The following is a 21,041-nucleotide window of genomic DNA, read 5'->3' on the forward strand; positions in this document are numbered from 1 at the left end:
TATTTTTTTGAACTTTTTAGCTTCATCAAATCATCATCAAACTCTTTAGGACCAAAGTACTCGCCAAGACGAATCAAACGAGCCCAAACTCGATGGGATTGAGTTGTTTTATTACGGAGTTCCTATGGCCACTGTCACGTTTTGGATCTAAACTACTTTCTAGAAGAGAGAAATGAGTAATCTAGATTCGTGCAAAAGAAAATTTAATCAATCTAAAAAAAAAACTAAATGGCCAAGTGGGTCGTAGGTTTGGTTTTATAAATCCACACAATATCCTCTCTACTCTGCGGTTAGGTACTCTCGCCTGGGTGTGCGCGGGCGCTGAAACTGTGGCCGACTGTACTCAGGGCAGCCCGGTGCTCGAGACGGGGTGGTCTTCCGACTGGCGAGAGTGGCGTTGGTGTAGGTGTGGCTGCGGCGGTGGATCCTCCACGCCAAGTTAACAGCCCGAACTTTGGACCCTGGAACGCGTCATCCAAACGCATGAGAATACAGTCCGGCTACGTAATTTGTGAGCATCCCCGGCAAGCGGCAGGAAAAGAAAGCACCTAAAATGTAGCAGTGATGCCGTGGATGTTCACAATCAGAGTCGGAGATTACAATTTGTAAAGATGATGCAATATTTTATATTTTCAAAATGAGGGTGGAAATAATTTCTGATGCAATATCGTAACAGCAGCATGATCGAGCAAAATCATTATACACTAAAGTATTTAATTGTGAAATGGTTTGATGAGGCAAAGTAAAAGCACTAAAATTATCTTAATATCTAATTAGCAAGTAAAATCTACATTTGCGTTAATAAGATTACCACTTACCCAATTTGGGGTTTACTTTCACTCGCGATACATTTTTAACGTATTACGACGTTAGTGAAAAACACATTCGAGGAACGTAAGGGACGACAACGAAAAATATATCGGTTACATTTTTATAAATTGATGTACGTATCAGAGACCGATGATCTATGTGACGTGCGTTCTATCTCGAATGAAGATCGGGAATGGTCGACGGGCGATCCGCTAATGCAACTGACCACAGGACAAACAAAAGAACTTGTTTCCGTGAGCTCTAAAATGTTGCATTCAATCGATCGGAGCGCTAAGACGGCGTCGATGAATACTTGTTGCACTTTTTTATGTTTTAATATAGTTTTAATTGTAAATATTAGCTCGTAAAATTAGTTTTAAGTGGTATTTTTATTTATTTTTGTATTTTATTTTAATAATAATAGTTCGTGTAACGTATAACGTTACACCACCTCCCAGCTCCATTATCAAACCCTGGAAACTATCGAGAGACCAAGTACTCGTCAAGACGAATCGTACTAGCCCAAACTCGATGGGGTTATAGCGTTTTATTACGGAGTTCCTATGGCAACTGTTCAGCACCATCATCAGACCCCGGATACCATCTAAAGACAAAGTACTCGTCAAGACGAATCAAACGAGCCCAAACTCGATAGAGTTGCGACGTTCCATTCCAGAGTTCCTATGGCTACCTTCCAACTTCATCATCAGATTAGCTCCATATCATCATAATATTGCATTGTCACCTAAAATTTTCATTTACTAAAAGGGTAACATATAATATATGTTACCGTAAAATTGCACTAAGGTTATATATATATATTATAACCTTATGCAATCATCATCACCATGCAATATAATTTTCACCTCAGCAGCTCGAACAAGGGTACTTTGCTACTTAAAAACAGTGAGCAATATCGCATTTTGCTCACTGAGTGAGACAAAATGAGCAAAATGCGATTTTGCTCACTGTTTTTAAGTAGCAAAGTACCCTTGTTCGAGCTGCTGAGGTGAAAACTTAATTGTTGGTATATCTTAAGAAAACATGAGTGAATAGGTAAGTGATGAAGAAGGAATACATTTTTCGGGTTCTCTAATATGTTCTCACTGCTGAGGTGAAAACTTTTGTGAACTACACGAGATCAAAGTTATTTACATCTCGTGCGCTTTTGAGTCCCTTACTACGCTCAAGATTCTAAATTAGATTCACTCGCTACGCTCGTGAATCTATTATAGAATCTTTCGCTTGCACGGGACTCAAAATAAGCACTCGAAGAAATATCAAACTTTGATCTCTTGTTGTACAAATAACTATTATATGAATACATGGTTGGTAAGTATAATAAACGAATATATCAAATTTACCGAAAGTTTTATTTTAACCCAACTAAAGTTCTAAAGTTACGCATATTTTGTTGCGAAAGTATCAATACTGTTTAAGACGGTCGCGTTGTTTCAAGCAGGGGCCGGCGTTCGGTTACTGTGTAAATGTCGTATCTTCGCGCGTTTTCAAATCGACTACGGCCTCTTAACACTCATAACGTACGTTAAAACACATTTATTATTTGAACAGTATTAGCAGCGCGGCGGCCTGTAGAACTTGCACGTGACGCACCATTTCATTCGTACAGTTATGCCATTTATTATTATTTACTATTTGAACTTACCTCTATGCAATGATTGCACACAGAACAGTGCGAGCAGCGCGGCGGCCTGTAGAACTTACACGTGACGCACCATTTCATTCGCATAGTTATGCCATTTATTATTATTTACTATTTGAACTTACCTCTATGCAATGATTGCACACAGAACAGTGCGAGCAGCGCGGCGGCCTGTAGAATTTGCACGTGACGCACCATTTCATTCGTACAGTTATGCCATTTATTATTATTTATTATTTGAACTTACCTCTATGCAATGATTGCACACAGAACAGTGCGACCAGCGCGGCGGCCTGTAGAACTTGCACGTGACGCACCATTTCATTCGTACAGTTATGCCATTTATTATTATATATTATTTGAACTTACCTCTATGCGGTGATTGCACACAAAACAGCGCGAGTGGCGCGGCGGCCTGTAGAACTTGCACGTGACGCACCACTTCATTCGTACAGTTATGTCATTTATTATTATTTATTATTTGAACTTACCTCTATGCAATGATTGCACACAGAACAGTGCGAGCAGCGCGGCGGCCTGTAGAACTTGCACGTGACTCGTGACGCACCATTTCATTCGTACAGTTATGCCATTTATTATTATTTACTAATTGAACTTACCTCTATGCAATGATTGCACACAGAACAGTATGAGCAGCGCGGCGGCCTGTAGAACTTGCACGTGACGCACCATTTAATTCGCATAGTTATGCCATTTATTATTATTTATTATTTGAACTTACCTCTATGCAATGATTGCACACAGAACAGTGCGAGCAGCGCGGCGGCCTGTAGAACTTGCACGTGACGCACCATTTCATTCGCACAGTTATGCCATTTATTATTATTTATTATTTGAACTTACCTCTATGCAATGATTGCACACAGAACAGTGCGAGCAGCGCGGCGGCCTGTAGAACTTGCACGTGACGCACCATTTCATTCGTACAGTTATGCCATTTATTATTATATATTATTTGAACTTACCTCTATGCAATGATTGCACACAGAACAGTGCGAGCAGCGCGGCGGCCTGTAGAACTTGCACGTGACGCACCATTTCATTCGCACAGTTATGCCATTTATTTCCACGCTGCGATATAGAGGAGCTCGGAAGTCGTCTTCGCGGTCCTCGTCAGGTGGAGCTGGTGGAGAGAGACAGACAGTTAATTATGAGAGAAAATAGGCTATTGAAAATCTATTAGTACCTAAAGTGTCATTCTATGGAACTTGCTAACTATGTAAACAAAGGTCACTAGTAAATTCATCATTCAGAGACAATTTCAATATGGCGGTTTGTTTGCATAGTTAGCAAGTTCCATAGGATGACAATTTAGCTAAAAGATCAGGTCCCTACGCCAATATGACAATAGTTGATAGAAAACGCTAATCAAAAATTAAATAATGTATGGAAATAGTCACGTGACATTTTGTAGCGTCTGTAGCATTTTGATAGTTAATAGCTATAAATGAATTGTCTGATAAACATATTTTCCAACGAATCATGCAAATGCACGCTCAGTACGCTCATTTGTTTTGCGCCCATTAAATTATCCCGCATAATAGCGTTATTCTTGTTAACAATTGTAAATTTGCTGGGCAGCGTACAACCTTATAATTATGATGAAATAATGTCAACATGCTCTGCTATAACAAAACATTACTTTGTCTCTCTATTTAACCTAATAAAATTGCTATTCAGTGACTCAAAATCTATGTATTTTATTCCGCAACTCTACAATTTTCGGTAAGCTTGCGGATACTGACGTTTCAGTTTCAACATAAAAATCATGGCTAGATAAAACCCAACCTTCGGTTTCGGTTAAATATTCAGTTTCGGCCGGAGACTATAATTTCCACATAATCTAGTAGCACTGTTGCACGTATCTCGTTAATTTTTGCGCGGCGTCGAATCTTTATAAATTTTTGCGGGTTACAGTTCATCTCTCGTGTACATAATACCAGCCTTTGTCTTATGAAAGGCGTCATCGTGTGGTGAATTAGGCTTGAGCGTGTGAAAGGCAAAGTGTCAACGGAGACCCAATTTAAAGTTTACTTCGTTAGGGAGTTACCAAATTGATTTACTAGTTTATTTGCCCTTTATCGGTGGCGCGAAAGTGAAGCGAAAGAGAATTGGAAAATTAAATTTCAGAAGTCATAAATGAATTCAATTATAAGTTTATAAGTTTGGTAATACAGTGAGCAGCAGAAGTTGCTAAGCGGGTGAGGTGTTCAAAATTACCTTGACGCGCTCTTATTCTCTTAAAAGTCGCGTCAAGATCATTTTGAACACCTCGCCCGCTTAGCTACTTCTGCTGCTGGCTGTACCTACAGTTGGCAAGAGGAATTGTCAAAAGTGACTTGCTTGACACTAGTTTTAGGAATGATTGTAAGCCGGCCAAATGCGTGTCGAACCACGTATAATGAATGTTACGTATAATGTGTGTTATGTGTGTCGTCCCCACTTTACGTTAAGGGGATGTACTACTACGTCCATCCCGTTAGCTGCCAATTCCTAGGTAAATAATTTATTGCAAAGACACGCCCCCAATGGTCAGTCAGGATTGTTTAAGCTCTTTTCAGACGATAGACGTATATAATTTTTTTTGGAATAATTGTGAGTCAATACTCTAAAATTATTATAAATGTCATTTACCTACTACTAACTATACAAATAATTATATTACAATTATTTAAATCACAATACTTTCTAACGCGGATATAAAACTAAACACCTCCTTAGTCATTCTTATCATTAGTTGGCAATGTTGCACAATATCTTGTTTACTAATTGTTACCGCCCTTACATAAACTAGGTAACTATGACACCTATGACGCTAGCGTCTACTATAATAACTTTGCCTCAAAATAAAACCTTGGCAATGAAGAAATAAAGATGATTTTGCAATGATTCGGTCAGATACTCTAGCAACATGAAGTTGGAACCAAATAGAACCTAAACAAATAATAAACAAGGTTGATTTTGCATTGAATCGACAAGTTAATTTACCGATAACTTCAGTTTTTAACTTAAACCGAATTTGAACTTAAACAATGATCAGATAAGGTTGGTTTTGCATTGATTAGGCTGGTGTATTAGAAATGCGACCTTTGGTAACGAAGTGACTGTATAATTTGTTGGTTAAACAGTGTTTACTTGTTTACGAACCGGTTCCCAATCAGTGTCAATTGGGTGCTGTAGTAATGACGGTCAAGTTAGGGATATGTAAATTGGTTAAGTGTAAAGTGCGAATAGTTAGGGCTTGGGATTCATCAAACGGCACTTTTTTGAATGCAAATGCTTGCTGTGATGTGTGCTTGCTTGGTACAGTCAGCAACATAAGTTGCTAAGCGGGTGAGGTGTTCAAAATTACCTTGGCACGCTCTTATTCTCTTAACAATAAAGTCGCGTCAAGATCTTTTTGAACACCTAGCCCGCTTAGCAACTTTTGCTGCTGACTGTGCAAAAACTAACCACTTCGCGCCCATTATCGAAATGATGTCATTCGGCACACCCTCTAGTGATCAGTCGGGTGTCAACAATAGCTAACAAGTGTAGAAGTTAGATTTTCAAATTACGCGCCTAAAAGGAACTACATAGATAGCGTTTAACCCATCGTATGTCTAAGCACTGATCAGTGCGCACGAATTTAAGTCCATTGTTTAATACAAAAGGTTTAAATTCGTTCGCAGCACTGATCAGTGCTAATACATACGAAGGGTTAAGGGATTTCGAGCCTTATATTTTCTGGATAAAGTCAAAGATAGAGAGGGCATGAGAGATTACAATAAAGATATTCAAGTCAAGTCTATTAGAGTTCATATTAGAGTCCATGTGTTGATATTTTTGAGCACTTTTGCCGCTCCGATATATCTGATGGCGCCTGTATTTAAATTTATGATTATGATTACACATACATAAATAAATGTGTATTTTAGCACTTCATTACTTAATATTAACTATGATAAGATAAGTTATGTTTAGATATTTATGATAACCCCATTAGTCATTCGTGACTGCCCGAAATAAGATAACTAGATAAAGCAATGTTTACATTAAATGAAGATGTAAGTTGCAGTGATTGTAGCTATTTATGTTATCTAGTAAACCCATATAAACATTCTCAACCAAAAGGGTACTTATTGTCGGTTGTTAATAAGGCGCTATTTCCATATAGCTTCAATTTGAAATCAACCTTATCGACAAGCGACAATATGGTGTCTTTTGGTTTAAAACGTCACTTATAGTGTAGATGAGGGTAGGGCTAACAGCCTGACATACAGTCACCACACGGGATTGTTACGCCATTTAGAGTCCTGGCTAAATTGGTTCAATTGGTTGTTCCATACTTACGCTATGGAATGTCCAATTTAGCTAGAACCCTAAATGGCGTAACAATCACGGAGCGTGACTGTACGTCAGGATTTCCCGTGACGTGTCAGGAATTTTCATCCTCTGCCAGGGTTGCTTCACGAGCGTGTCAAAGTTTTTAGTTTTACTAACCACTTTACATTTTAGGCATTACAAACTGAAGTAAGTTATAAAAGTTTTATACTACAGGCTCGCGTAATAGCGTAAGTAGCTAAGTAGTAAGAGTGTCAAGGTCACGAGGTCAATGCCAACATGGAAGTCGTATAAAATATAAACTGTTTGCTTCCGCTACTTTTATTTCATCAATTAAGGCAAGGTAAGGGTGGTATTCCACCTGTCCAATTCTTGAGCCAATGTACATTGAGTCTCACTCTCTGATTAAGCAAAATGCGAGACGCAAATACACATTGGACCAACATGTGGGATACCAAGGTCACCTGGGGCCCGTTTCTCAATTGCTTGTAACTTGTAATACAAGTGGACCCCTTTCTAAGAAAAGCTGTCAAAAAGTGACATCCACTTGTATTACGAGTTACAAGCTTTTGAGAAACGGGCCCCTGACCGTTGGGATCTTGGTCGCCAGTCATGTCGTACGGGCTTTACAAGCAAAGAACAAGACACAAACCTTTTGGTATAACTCCCGGGTCCATGAAAGTGGCCAGTGTAAAATTGGCCAAAACAAAAAACGTTATGACACCTTGATACGCCGGGACCCATGGGTGCCTTTGTAGGTAGTACTGGCATCTGTAAGAAAAAAAAGAGGTTTATAACTTAGCTTAGACCATGTTCGGAGAGGTGAAGAGATGTGAACATATTGTCATATAGAAAAAACTGTTAATACATGGCGAACCGCATACAACAGTGAAATTTTCAGGTCCTGTCTTGGTACAATATAAGTTATTTCTTATAAATTCTTATCAACTACCCCTTTTTTTTTTAACCCTTAAATGCATGGTGTACGATGCAGCGTACACAACATAAACATCAAATTTTATGCATAATTAGGCAAATTCTATTTGTTCCTGTATAATATTTCAATATTCTAATAAATTTTCTGAATTTTTACTTAAATGTACGCAATATTTTAATTTATAAAAATTACATTTGTGTTAAGACAAAATGTGGGAAAACTTGGAAAAACCGGAAGTTGATGATTTTTAGTGTGTGATTTAGGGCCGATTTTTCGGGGTTTGTAATTATTTTATATTTAAAAACTTTATCATAGGAATATCACAAATAGTGTACCTTTCTGATGGTAGTAAGATTTTTCCTATATATCTTACTAATAATTATATATTTACATAAATATGATTTAGCCTATGCAACTTCTAACACTGATTTCGCAGCGAAAATCAATGTTATATTTTTTTTACTATTTTTCCTAGAACCAGCAAAGAATTATATGATATATATATTAATTTCGGGCAAAAAGAAAAAATCATGCATTTAAGGGTTAACGTCCATAATATACCGCACCTGATGGCATTATAAACAGTTTTGACTGAGGTACAGTCACGCTCCGTGATTGTTGAGCCATTTGGGATTCTAGCCAAACTGGATATTCCATAGCGCAATTGACAACCAATTTAGCTAGGACCCGAAATGGCATAACAATCGCGGAGCGTGATAGTACTTCAATATCCACGATGGGTATGGGCTGTATGGGTTCTAAGCCAAAAAAAATATAGACTGTGCCAAAGAAAATGTCAACATCTGATCAAGTGATCAGCAATTTCAAAACATTTAATTGGAAATCAGAAAGGATCAATATAGGCATTGTAGTAGTAGTAGTAGTAGTAATCACTTTATTGTACACAACACAGGTTTACACTGTCAATTCCATACCTAGATAACATACATACAGTAAACAATTATAAGAAAGTTATTTATTTATAACAAATAGTGAAGGTAACATATTGTGGAGATGAGATAACTTACAGTGAATATTCATTATTCATTAGAATTTAAGATTAGAGAAATTTTTATTAGAATATTTCAATTATAAAACATAACAATAAGCTTTGCTTATACATCACAGTAATGATAATATTTTTTTTTCTGCCATAATATAACATGTTCCTTACAACAGTGAACGAAGCTGTTACCCAGTTTGTACCTCAAATCAAAGCAAAATCTGGTACCGTTGATAAGCCGTGGATTACCAGAGAGATGAAGGATTTGATAAGGCAAAAAGCAGCTCTCTGGGACAAGTATCAGCTAACTGGGTCAGAAAAATCTTACAAAGACTACCGAAAAATAAATAATAAAATAACCAATAGTACTAGAGCAAGTCGTATTAACTATGAAACTGAATTATTAACAACTGGGCCGAAAAAGTTTTATTCTTATATACGCCAGCAATTAACGTCAAAGGTCAGTATACCCACAGTTCTAAATAATGGACAAGGACACTCGGTAACGAGCGCGCCCGAAATAGCTGAAGCTTTTGCTGACCAGTTTGCAAGTGTCTTCCAAGTGGAGCCACAGGGTCAATTGCCGTGTCTGGAACCAGCCTGTAGAATTGATGACTGTATTTCGGATATAACATTCTCTGTAGACAAAATTCAACGGGCTATCAAAGAAATGAAACGCGATTCTTCACCGGGTCCGGACGGCATACCTGTCATACTTCTACAAAAATGTGACGCAGCTGCTGATCCATTATCCATAATGATGCAGCTATCGTACAATACTGGTATCTTACCGGAACAATGGAAAACGGCTAACGTGACCCCGATTTTTAAGAAAGGGAACAAATTGGAACCGTCAAATTATAGACCAATAAGCCTTACCAGTGTAGTCTGCAAGGTCATGGAAAAATTAATAGTGAAACATATTAGAAGCTTCCTTACCCAGCACACTATTATAGGTGACCAGCAACATGGATTTTGTCCGCACCGCTCGACTGTCTCCAATTTACTATCCTGCCTTTCCTCGTGGACAAATAGCTTTAATGTAAGAGAGCCTACCGATGTCATCTACTTAGATTATGAAAAAGCTTTCGACAAGGTTCCCATAACAAGGCTTCTTTTCAAACTGGAACACCTGGGCATTAGAGGAAAGCTATTAAATTGGATCGAGGCGTTTTTGCGTCATAGAACACTCAAAGTGAGAGTGGGTGATTCAATGTCAATGCAACGAGACATGCAGCGGAGTGCCACAGGGGTCAGTATTGGGCCCTATTCTGTACATCATATACACCTTTGACTTGCCTCACTGCTTAAACTGCAACATCAGTACCTTTGCAGATGACACTAAATTATTTGCCAACCCATTACTAAACTATAACATGCTACAAGACGACCTGAACAAAGTATGGAACTGGTCTAAAGAATGGCTCATAAACCTGAATTCTACAAAATGTACTGTTCTGCACATAGGTAAAAATAACCCTCATTACACATATAATTTGGACAACACTCCCGTAAACGCTGTCAAGGTACAGACCGATCTGGGCGTCAAAATCACTGAGGACCTAAAATGGGAAGAACATATAACTACAATCGTTAAGAAAGCAAAGAGCCTTATCTACCTCATAAGAAAAGCTTTTGGGATTCTGACGCCAGATATGATGCTAAAAATTCACAAAACCTATGTTAGGCCTATATTGGAGTACGCATTTCAAGTGTGGAGCCCTTATTTTATCAAGGATATTGACATGTTGGAGAAGGTTCAACGTAGTTTCACCAAAAAACCGAAGAAACTCAAAAACATGTCCTATGAAGAAAGACTACACTTCCTAAAGCTCACAACCTTGAAGGAGCGTAGAGAGCGTGGAGATCTGATCGAGACATATAAAATACTAACCCAACACTATGATCTCAAAGACTTCCATAAGATGCTAGAACGCAATAATAACAACCGTCTGAGAGGTCATCAGTATAAGCTGGTGTCTCGCAGGTCCTACAATAATCCTCATAGACACTTCTTTAGCAACAGAGTGGTCAAAGCTTGGAACAAACTCCCAGAAGACGTAGTATCAGCCCAAAGTGTCAATGAGTTCAAGAACAAATTAGATAAGCACAACGCAAATTCTACTCAGCACGGAAAACTCTGTTGATGACTCTGGATACAGGCATTATCAGTTATTTCAACTGCCTGCCTGCTTTATAAATAATAATAATAATAATAATAATTATAAGGCAACAAAGTGCGCGCGTTCAACGCCTGGGTAATGCCCCTACTCACATACTCCTTTGGCATACTAAGGTGGACTCAGACCGAGCTGGACGCCCTGGATCGGAGGGTCCGATCACTGCTCACCGCACATCGCATGCTACACCCACGCTCGTCGGTTATGAGATTGTACATCCCACGGAAATGTGGAGGCCGAGGCTTCCTAAACGCCAAGGATCTCCACAACCGCGAGGTGTACAATCTCAGGAATTATTTCCTTAACAACGAGTGTGGGATGCATCGTGATGTGGTGGCAGTAGACAGGAACCTCACGCCGCTCTCCTTGGCAAACGAGAACTGGCGCAAACCTTTGGTACTAAGTACTGCGGATCGCAAGGCGGCATGGGAGAGTAAGGTGCTACACGGGCGGTTCTACAAGGCCCTCACGGGACCCGATGTGGACCTGCTCGCGTCGGTGAACTGGTTACGATTCGGGGACCTCTTCGGAGAAACCGAGGGTTTTGCCTGTGCAATTGCGGACGAAGTAATGATGACGAACAACTATCGGAAATATATCCTGAGGGACGGTACGGTCGACATTTGTCGGGCATGCCGCCGTCCCGGAGAGTCACTCAGGCATATCATTTCCGGTTGTTCTCATCTTGCTAACGGCGAGTACTTGCACAGACATAATCTCGTAGCCAGGATTATTCACCAGCAGCTTGCTCTTCTATACGGTCTTGTGGACCGCGAAGTACCGTACTACAAGTATTCACCTGTGCCGGTTCTCGAGAATGGCCGTGCCACGCTCTATTGGGATCGATCTATTATCACTGACAGGACTATTGTAGCCAATAAGCCTGACATTGTGATAATAGATCGAGCGCAACGCCGGGCCGTGCTCGTTGACATCACCATCCCCCATGATGAGAATCTCGTGAAAGCCGAGAAGGACAAGTCCAGTAAGTACCTAGACTTGGCTCACGAGATAACCGCCATGTGGGATGTTGATTCGACGATCATTGTCCCGATAGTTGTATCAGCGAACGGTCTAATAGCGAAGAGTCTCGACCAACATCTTGAGAGACTCTCGCTAGGTGGTTGGATCAAGGGTCAGATGCAGAAGGCGGTGATCTTGGACACGGCGCGGATAGTCCGTCGGTTCCTCTCTCTGCAGCCCTGACCACCGGCAGCTTGGGCCTTGCCCCGCTGCTGGCGGCACCCTAGGTTAGGTTTTTTTATAATATGTTTATAAGTATTTTGTATTGTTTTTGTAAGTGTTTTTGTATTTTATTTTTATATCCATATTATAAATTAACCTAACTTAAGATGATAAATAAATAAAGAGAATAATAATAATAATGAGAATTTTATTCAATTCCAATAATGTACCTTTGATATATGGAATTGTACCTATGCAATCCATACTATAATATAAATGCGAATGTGTGTCTGTCTGTTAGCTATTCATGCTGAACTGATTGGGACAAAATTTGGTATGGAGATTATTTGGGTCCCGAGAAAGGACATAGGACATCATTCCAGACAAAGTTTCGGGCAGAATCTAGTTTTACAATAAATGGTTAGTGGTGGATATTGGTTCTATTTTACATATTAATGTTTCAGATTTATTTGTTTCAATTAGCATAATTTTTAATTCTCTATCAAGTTTTTAGAAGGGTGAAAAATAAACCTAAAGGCCTAAATCTTCTATCCATTGTCTAACAAAAAATTGTCATACAACTTAATTAGCATTTATTATAGAATACATTTACATACAAAAAATTGTTACCAAATTTGGGATAATACCGTGGTATAGTTTTTAAACAGTATGTCTATAAGAGAAAAAACAAAGTTACAAGACGCACTAACCCAAGCCCTCAAATTAAAATGGCGTTGGGCAGGACATATCGCACGGTATAAAGATAATAGATGGACAAGATTGGCAACGAAATGGAGAGGCCCTATTGGCAAAAGGAAAGTGGGAAAGCCATATAAACTATGGCTAGATGATATAAAAGAAACTGCAGGGAAAGACTGGCTAAATGAAGCGGAAGACAGGCAAAAATGGAGAGAGTTGGAGGAGGCCTACACTCTTAGAGGGGTCCAAATTAAATAAACAAATAGGAAATACATACATATATACATAAACTTAACACTAACTACTAGCTATAAGAAACTTACTAACCAATACGCAGAAACTTCTAATGAAAAATAGGGAAATTTGGAAATAAAGGCTTTTTTATTTTATTTATTTATTTATAGTTTTTAAATCTACTATGGTGTCAAGCTAAGAATTAAATATTTTCATACGTTATAACAAAATATTTGATGCATAAGTAAGATAAAAATAACTATAGCTACTAATGTGCATGAATGAATAACATTTTTAGTTATGTATTAGAGACTCCAAAAACTTTATAAACAACATGAAATGTCTAACTGTTTTTTTCTGGTTTTCTTAAGTGTTAAGTATGAATATTGTCAACTACACATCATGCACTGTTTAGTATGCTTTGCCAGTAATTTGTAACGAGATTATAGCATTTTAATTAATCAAATAATCTGATGTTATATATGAATGAATAGACTTTTAACTATAATAAAATATGAGACTTTATTCAAGATATTTTTATCGGACCGGGACATGAGAATAGCTACTAAGCAGTAGCTTTTTTTCTCGTAATTTAGACTTGTCATCACAGGAATCAAGTTGACTCATTTCTAAGTAACTCACTTTATTTAAGTTTACCAACTTTATAAATACACATTTATAATAGTAAGTAAAAAAGCGTCTTATAGGAACGTGGAGAGGTGCGTGCAGATAGAATTTAATTATATACAAATGACACTAATTACTCTGGCATGGCCTAGCTCAGAGTTCGAGGTTCGATACTCGTTATTGACAAACCCTATGCCCTTTCTGGTGAAACATATACAACAAGTTGACGCTACACATGGCAAAGATCGAATGCAAAGATATTAATAGCTCCAATTTCCACGATCCGTGTGAAAGTTGTCAAACCAAAAATGAGATTTGTACTAGATCGACATGAATGTATACTCACGGAAAATAAAAAAATAGTGACGTCGTGCCCAAAAGCAATGTCCAGGCGAAGGTCGCGGGGATGTATCTCGTTTTGAGGTCGCATTTGGGCATATTGTGTCAATTTTTATTCCCTAAAAGCAAAATAATTCTATTTTATTCGCTACAGATCAACATGGCCGCACCTATTAATCTGACAGCAGCGTTAATGGGTTGCTATAGAAAAGAACACTGTTCCCTACAAAAAGTTTAAAGGTCAAAATTATCGGAGAATCGTTTACAAAAATCATGTTTTATGAAGTATTTCTTAATTTTACAAATAATCCTTCTGTCCGAAAACTAGTATGTCATAAAATGGTTGCTCTTTTGGTTAACATTTATGTACTATTGGAATTATGTTGAAGACTATTGGGAAATTAAAATGAATTTCCCAAGTTGATTTCCCGTGGATGACTAATTTTTTTTTATAATGGCAACCATGGCAGTTTTGCTAGGGATTTCAAAAACCCATCTTAACCGATTTTGGTGTCAGTGTTATTCTATGGTTATTCTCCAATTTAAATATTGCTTGTTATGCAGCTATCTTATAATGTGCTTGGGGTTTTTTATCTATTAACAATGACGCAAAACGTAAATTAATAGCCATCAAAATTGTTATTACAACAATAATGTTCAAACCGTAACTGAATCGGAAATGCGGTGTAACATTTACTTTAAACACTATCGGCTCGTTAAATTGAAAAATGCTGTCATTGGTCCTTAATGTGAAAAAAAGAGATAAGCGAAATTTTCGGTTTTTCCCATTGGTCTATTCTGTACACTGACAGTTTTATCCATGTTTTATCACTCAGTTATTGGTCGAAAAGAAGAGTAACGTTCAGTCTCGCGGATAAAAATGGCCGTAGTGTTGTCTTCGGTGTGCTTTGCTTGAATAATTTCTCGTAAAACTTTGAAAGCATTTAATTAACAAACTTTTGTAAGCTATTGTGTATTTAAGGAAAGTGTTTTTTTGTTTAAGTGAGTGTCAATAGTTTTACGCGACTGTGAAAAATGTCTGACAGCACAAGCCCAAGTGTGCTAAGTTACTTGAGACAGTATAGGTTTCAGAAAAAACCGAATGGCGATGGCAGTAACAGCATTGTTACTATGTCTGCCCCCTCGGCGACTGCCCGTGAGTATATTTCTTAACTTTGTTGCAATGTAGAACACGTGTTTCGGTCATGCTATTGGGACTTGTGATGTGTCCAGTGACCCTCGTTTTCAAGGTCTTTTTTTGTAAGCCGGTAGATTTTATATCTCGGCAAAATCCAGAAGTTAGATTGATTGCTGTCATTGCTATAGTGCCATTGGCACAAGTCTACATTATGCAATTTGATGAAATGGTAAAAGCTTTTTGTACTCATTAGTATGTTAAAATTAACAGCTGATCGTTGAATATAATTATAATATAATACATAAGTGCAATTATACATATCATAACGTACTATCTATGATTGAAGTGGCTACTCTCCATTTCACAGTAACACATTCTGTTTCCTTTATATTTACATGACACAGCACTCAAATTACAATAGGTCATTAAAGTGTTTTATATTATGATTAGACAAAATAATAATTAAAAATAACAATACAATAATTTACAGCATGTTATTTTCCCATAATATGCCTCCAAATCAACAGAAGCATGAGAATTCTTCTGTTCTTGACAAGGATAGCATGCATTGTACTTATATTTTTTTCTTTGGTATAGGTATTGTGCCTTTTTTTTTATTGGGAATGTGATTTTTATCTAATAATTTAATGGACATAACTACTGTAAAATAGAGAAAATGTTGAATTTAGATGCAAGGATTCAATCAATACTTTTAGGTTATAATACTTTAACATTCTAATTTAAAGGATATTATAAATTTGTATCTGGATAATAATAATAAATCTTGAATTAGTGTAAAAAGACAATTTATGAAGGTTAAATATACAAGTATATTTTGATGTGATATCATTCCTTTGTTAGTTAGCATATTCTATTGCTATCAATTATCTGTTTAATCATCTTAAATACTGGAAAAACATGCACAAAAATATTGATCAGCTGTTTTTCTGCACACTTAACTTTGCTTCTGCTGAAATAATGTTAGTCTTATTTTCAACCTTATAGTCATAGACATAAGGCTACATGGTGAAGTTACAAAGTGAATGACTAACTTTGCTGGGTTGTGACTGGAGGGAATAAGAAAATGGAAACTGAAGGGAAGTTTAAGTAAATCAATATTTAAGTGTTTTTAAAACAAGAACTCTGAACAGTTAAATAGTATGAAATTAATTTACACGCTTAATAATTCCAAAAAAATATCTTCAATTTCAACATATAGCGGGCCACTCATACACCTGCCGCAGGGGCAAAATTGGAATTGGACCCTTAATTGCCTCCTTAATTGTGATGTGTGTAGAGAAGCAGCAGGGCAATTTTTAGATTGGGCGCTGCGCAAGACCTTCCTAGCTCCCTAGATTGTATCTACCCCCCTGCTAGGTTGTTACATGTGTAGTCAGTTCATTGGCGACTACCGAACCTTTGATAACACAGGAGCCATTCTCGTCAACGTGCGTTCAGCGGGACTATCACTTACACACTGAGTGGCAGGCTAGTGTGTAGAAAACAGCCTAAAATTGCTCCGACCGCCGACAAGTATTGCCCCTGCGGCAGGTGTGTGAGTGGCTCGCTTAAAATGTTAACTTGGGTTTTCATTAGACAGATCCAGAAGTCGGTATTTTTTTGCTACTCTAACCCAACTGTAAGTCTAACGGTCGGTTGCACCAAACCGCCTGTCACCGATGACACCGACGTTAAAGCGTTTGCTAAATTTTATTGTATTGTATTTTCATAGTTCTCTGCCGAGTGATGTTAATCAGTCTGTCATTTTTCATTGTGGCCCTAAATTTTTCATTTGAACATATAAAATGGTCTTACAGGCAGGTTCACATAGAACGAGCTTTCTCACAAAGTGACTCGTTCTGTGCAGATGATCAACCTATTTGATCTTAACATTCTTAACCTCGAGCCACCCAGAGACCCCTATAAAAAGGTCCTAATTCCTCCTGTTCCATTGTAATTTAAACCTTTGTTTTGCATTTTTACTGTCAAGTTTTGATGTCTGGGCAGCTACACGTCAAACTTGCTCTGATCTGAACACTACATATTTTATGTCTTATTCTAGAACCTCAAAGCAGAATGCCAGCCCCCAGCACCATAAACAGAAACGGGCCTGTGGTATACAAACGCATCAGGGTGCCCGACTCTGACTCCGATGATCCAGCAACACCAACCAAGAAAATCATCGTTACCAGCCCGGTGGTAGTGACGTCACAGCCAACCAGCCAGCAGGCTCAACAGCAGCCCTTAACTACGGCCATCAGAGAGAAACGGTTTAGGAACATGCTGGAAATGTTTCCGGAAGTTTCTCCTATGGTAAGTGAAGTGTTACAAATCATTGGTCTTAGCGTCTATTGCAGACGATTTATGGTGTAAGACATTACACCGCCTGGGGCGGAATTAAGGAAACGCAGGGATGCCCAGCACCTGCATTACCCTCTGGCTTCATTGTCTTACCCCACAGAAAAGGCGAGCCAATACGTGTGGAGATAGGTCGGCTGCAGGAATCTGCCGCTTATTTCAGATGTAGGTGGTGGCTTATTTTGTAGTGTTACAAATACGAGATTCGAAATCATATGTTTGAATAGGCGAGTCCACAGACAAGTTGTCTCGTGCAAGCAAGGCTATAATGGCTTTAAGTAATAGAAAAAGCCTTTTCAAGCTATGCAATTGAGCAAGGTTTACAGGTGCTCAAAAATTCACCATTTATAACATCCTACACCTAGAATATGAGTTATTTCTGGACTGTAATTGAGATCTATTCTGATTCTCGATAATAAGTATACTTGTAAACCACTATGGTAACTTGAATTACGAGTGTAGGGCGGTTTTATCAGTCCTGCAGCTGCACATTGACATCTTCCCCCAAATTCTAAGATTTTGTAAATTAGAATTTTTGTTTCAGTTCATAAAGAACACTCTCGTAAAACACGGCTGGAACGAAGAACGCTCAAGGGACGAGCTCCTCAAACACGACCCTGAAAGCAACGACCGCACGCCAGCATCCTCCTACCAGGGCTCCCGTCCCGGCTTCTCCGGACAGCGGCCGAACGGCTCCAACATGGGTGTCGTCCGCGTGACCAGTACACCCGCTGGTGGCGCTGGTACTGGTGCTACCACGGTGGTGGTTAGGAAACCACTGGCGGCGCAGGGCGGGCGGGCCAGGAGAGGCAGCAGCGGCAGTGAGGATGATGACTATGGGGTCAGGAAGGGGAAGGATGATCGGGTGTATGATAGGTAAGATATAATAGTACATTACTGCAGACGCCGGGAAAGAAGGGCTTGCCGGGTGAGTAGGTATAGACGGATAGTGATACGAAGTCGGCAAGACCTTTTCACGGCTAGGCATGTATAGTGCTTTTCTCAAACATATGCAATGAAATAAAAAAAATCACCACTCAAAAAAACAAATTATAATTAAATAGCTACACGACAAAAGTTTTTTAATTTTCCTTCCAATCCTGCCATAATGACTTTTTTTTTACGGAAGTCGTCCGTATTTCGCGTGTGTAGTGTTCGAATAGACCCTATTAGGGCCATTATACACAACCTGATAATAAGAATTTCAATAAATAAAATAAATGCAGAGGATTTTAAATATTGTCTATGGTCTCTGGTGACTTACGTATAGACAAGATTTTAAATTTATTCATCAACACATTGAATCATACAGATTGGTATTCTTAATATCAGTACGTTCGTGTATAACAGGCGTTAACACGGATATTTTGGTTCGATAACCATTCATTCACTAAAAATTAAAAATATAATTCGGCTGTTTAGCCTGTTCATGGACACAGACCCCATGTTTACATTAGAATTTAAAAAACAATTACTTCCCGGCCTAGGCCTTCAATTTCGTATGAAATTCCTTTACAGTTCTCTGGAGTTGCTCCGCCCTAAACGTGATACTTCGAAGCCTGATATAACGCCCGGAGCGACGACATTTCATTGCATGTTTGAGAAAATCATGTTACAACCTTACACTTAAATTATAATTTATTCATTAAGATAGGTACACCAAAATACATGTCAAACCTTAAAATCTAAAACAAAACGCAAGAATACTAGCGGCATTCCCGCGCTGGACACACACTGTTGCTGGCTGGCTGGATTACACTTAAAGTCGTAACTTCCTTGTTCACAGACAGAAGAATATTACTGATATTACATAACCCATAATTTTCCTGAACAACTGTGGTTCTAAGGTTTCATTTCTCACTGACTTTGTCTCCTTCATTGGATGCTGACTGCTACTGCAGTTTGCCAAGTGCTTTCTTGGAATAATTGGCGCAGATTTTTAAGCCATGATATTCTTACTCAGAAACCTTTCTCGCTTTTAACCTTTTCCACGCCGTGTCAAACACAAAAGCTGTCACTCAGACGCCACATCATTGAAATGTCAAAACTGAAGTTGAACTTTATGTATATGCACGTAGGTCGATGTTGCTCTGTGGTCTGTGACCGATTAATCGGTCTTTGGCGTTGAACCTACGGTGCGGATATATCGGTCATTGGCGTCCAAAAGGTTAATCTTCCTTCCTTTCCCTGTGCTCATTGACCTAACTGATTGCATGTAATTTGCCACAGTGACGATTCAGACAACGAAGTGACAGACGATCTGGTCGGTGACAAGCGGAAAGTGTTCGAGTTCCTCAACAAAAGCAGTCTCAGCGAGTTGTCGCTGCTCAGCGGGTGCTCACAGAAGAAGGCAGAGGCGATTATCGCGCAGAGACCGTTCAAAGGCTGGTTAGATATGGTAAGTGAGACCATGTAGATGTAGCACAGGGACGCAATTGTACAAAAGATCTATCTGTGGGTTGGAATGTATCCACAAGAGCCCCCCAACAACATAAGATAAAGATAAGATAAGCACAGGGACACCCGGCCGGAAACAGGCGGACATTCGAAAATCATCCATCACTGCAAACTTCCCACACATAAGGCATTTTGATGCCTGAGGCCACACACATGGACCCTAATTCTAGTATCACTTATATAAGCCATCAAGCTATAGTTCGTTTTTTTTAGCAGTAGAAAGAAGGTAAGCGATCTTGACATGTCTTTTTATTAAAAATCACCATTGAAAAATAAGTCACAGTTAATATGTTACAATGATAAATCACATACGATCTTTTACATTCTTTTGCTTTCTTAAGTAATATAAACTAATTTTTTTAAGCGTTGTTCATTCTTTCTTAATAAAAAGACACATCAAGATTGTTTACCTTCTTTCTAATGCTAAAAAAAACTATAGGCAAGCTAGCACTTAAACATCTTTCAACTTACAGTGTAACTCTCCGTACAATTTGTACCTACCAATATATAGATTAAGAAACTAGTATAAGTAACGAAGCTGGGTCCTGTAACACAGGGTTTCCTAGATCAGGACACAGGGACGTGATTTACTGTATGTATAAATCAGGGATGTTGCGGATGCCGATTTTTTGACATCCGCGGATGCGGATGCGGATGCGGATTTTTAAAGGCTCACATCCGCGGATGCGGATGCGGATGCGGATGTCAAGATAGTACCATAAAAAACGTCAAATATTACATTTTAGTAATTTTTATTTCAAAAAACCGGCCAAGTGCGAGTCGGACTCGCGTTCCAAGGGTTCCGTACATTAAGTCCTACTCACGCTTGACTGCTCATTTCTAATAGGTTTTTTGGGTAATGACTAAATTACCTAGCAGTCTAGCACTTACGCCGATGCTAAGACGTTCCTGTACCGACCTGTTCCACATCCGCATCCGCATTAAATCCGCATCGATTTTATGCGGATGCGGATGCGGATGTTGAAAATAATGCGGAAGATCCGCGGTTGCGGATGCGGATGCGGATATTCGCAACATCCCTGGTATAAATTTATACAATAAACTTA

General features: G+C 38.7%; 2 protein-coding genes across 2 annotated transcripts in view; one reads left to right on the forward strand and one right to left on the reverse strand.

The window, feature by feature from the left end:
- The window catches only part of LOC134653175 (palmitoyltransferase ZDHHC8), a 47,761-nt gene extending 33,535 nt beyond the window's left edge, over positions 1 to 14,226 (reverse strand). The window contains exons 1-3 of the mRNA XM_063508523.1: positions 14,029 to 14,226; positions 7,470 to 7,588; positions 3,460 to 3,617 (exon numbers count right to left, since the gene is read on the reverse strand). Coding sequence (XP_063364593.1) covers positions 3,460 to 3,617; positions 7,470 to 7,588; positions 14,029 to 14,120 — 369 coding nt within the window. The 5' untranslated portion in view covers positions 14,121 to 14,226. The remainder of the gene's footprint in view (positions 1 to 3,459; positions 3,618 to 7,469; positions 7,589 to 14,028) is intronic.
- A 623-nt stretch (positions 14,227 to 14,849) lies between these two features.
- LOC134653120 (SWI/SNF-related matrix-associated actin-dependent regulator of chromatin subfamily A containing DEAD/H box 1 homolog) overlaps positions 14,850 to 21,041 on the forward strand; it is a 29,035-nt gene continuing 22,843 nt past the window's right edge. The window contains exons 1-4 of the mRNA XM_063508426.1: positions 14,850 to 15,177; positions 17,222 to 17,472; positions 18,062 to 18,393; positions 19,747 to 19,915. Of these exons, the coding sequence (XP_063364496.1) occupies positions 15,057 to 15,177; positions 17,222 to 17,472; positions 18,062 to 18,393; positions 19,747 to 19,915 (873 nt within the window). The 5' untranslated portion in view covers positions 14,850 to 15,056. The remainder of the gene's footprint in view (positions 15,178 to 17,221; positions 17,473 to 18,061; positions 18,394 to 19,746; positions 19,916 to 21,041) is intronic.

Source organism: Cydia amplana, chromosome 12, assembly GCF_948474715.1.
Source record: "Cydia amplana chromosome 12, ilCydAmpl1.1, whole genome shotgun sequence".
In the NCBI taxonomy this organism is placed as follows: Eukaryota; Metazoa; Arthropoda; class Insecta; order Lepidoptera; family Tortricidae; genus Cydia; species Cydia amplana.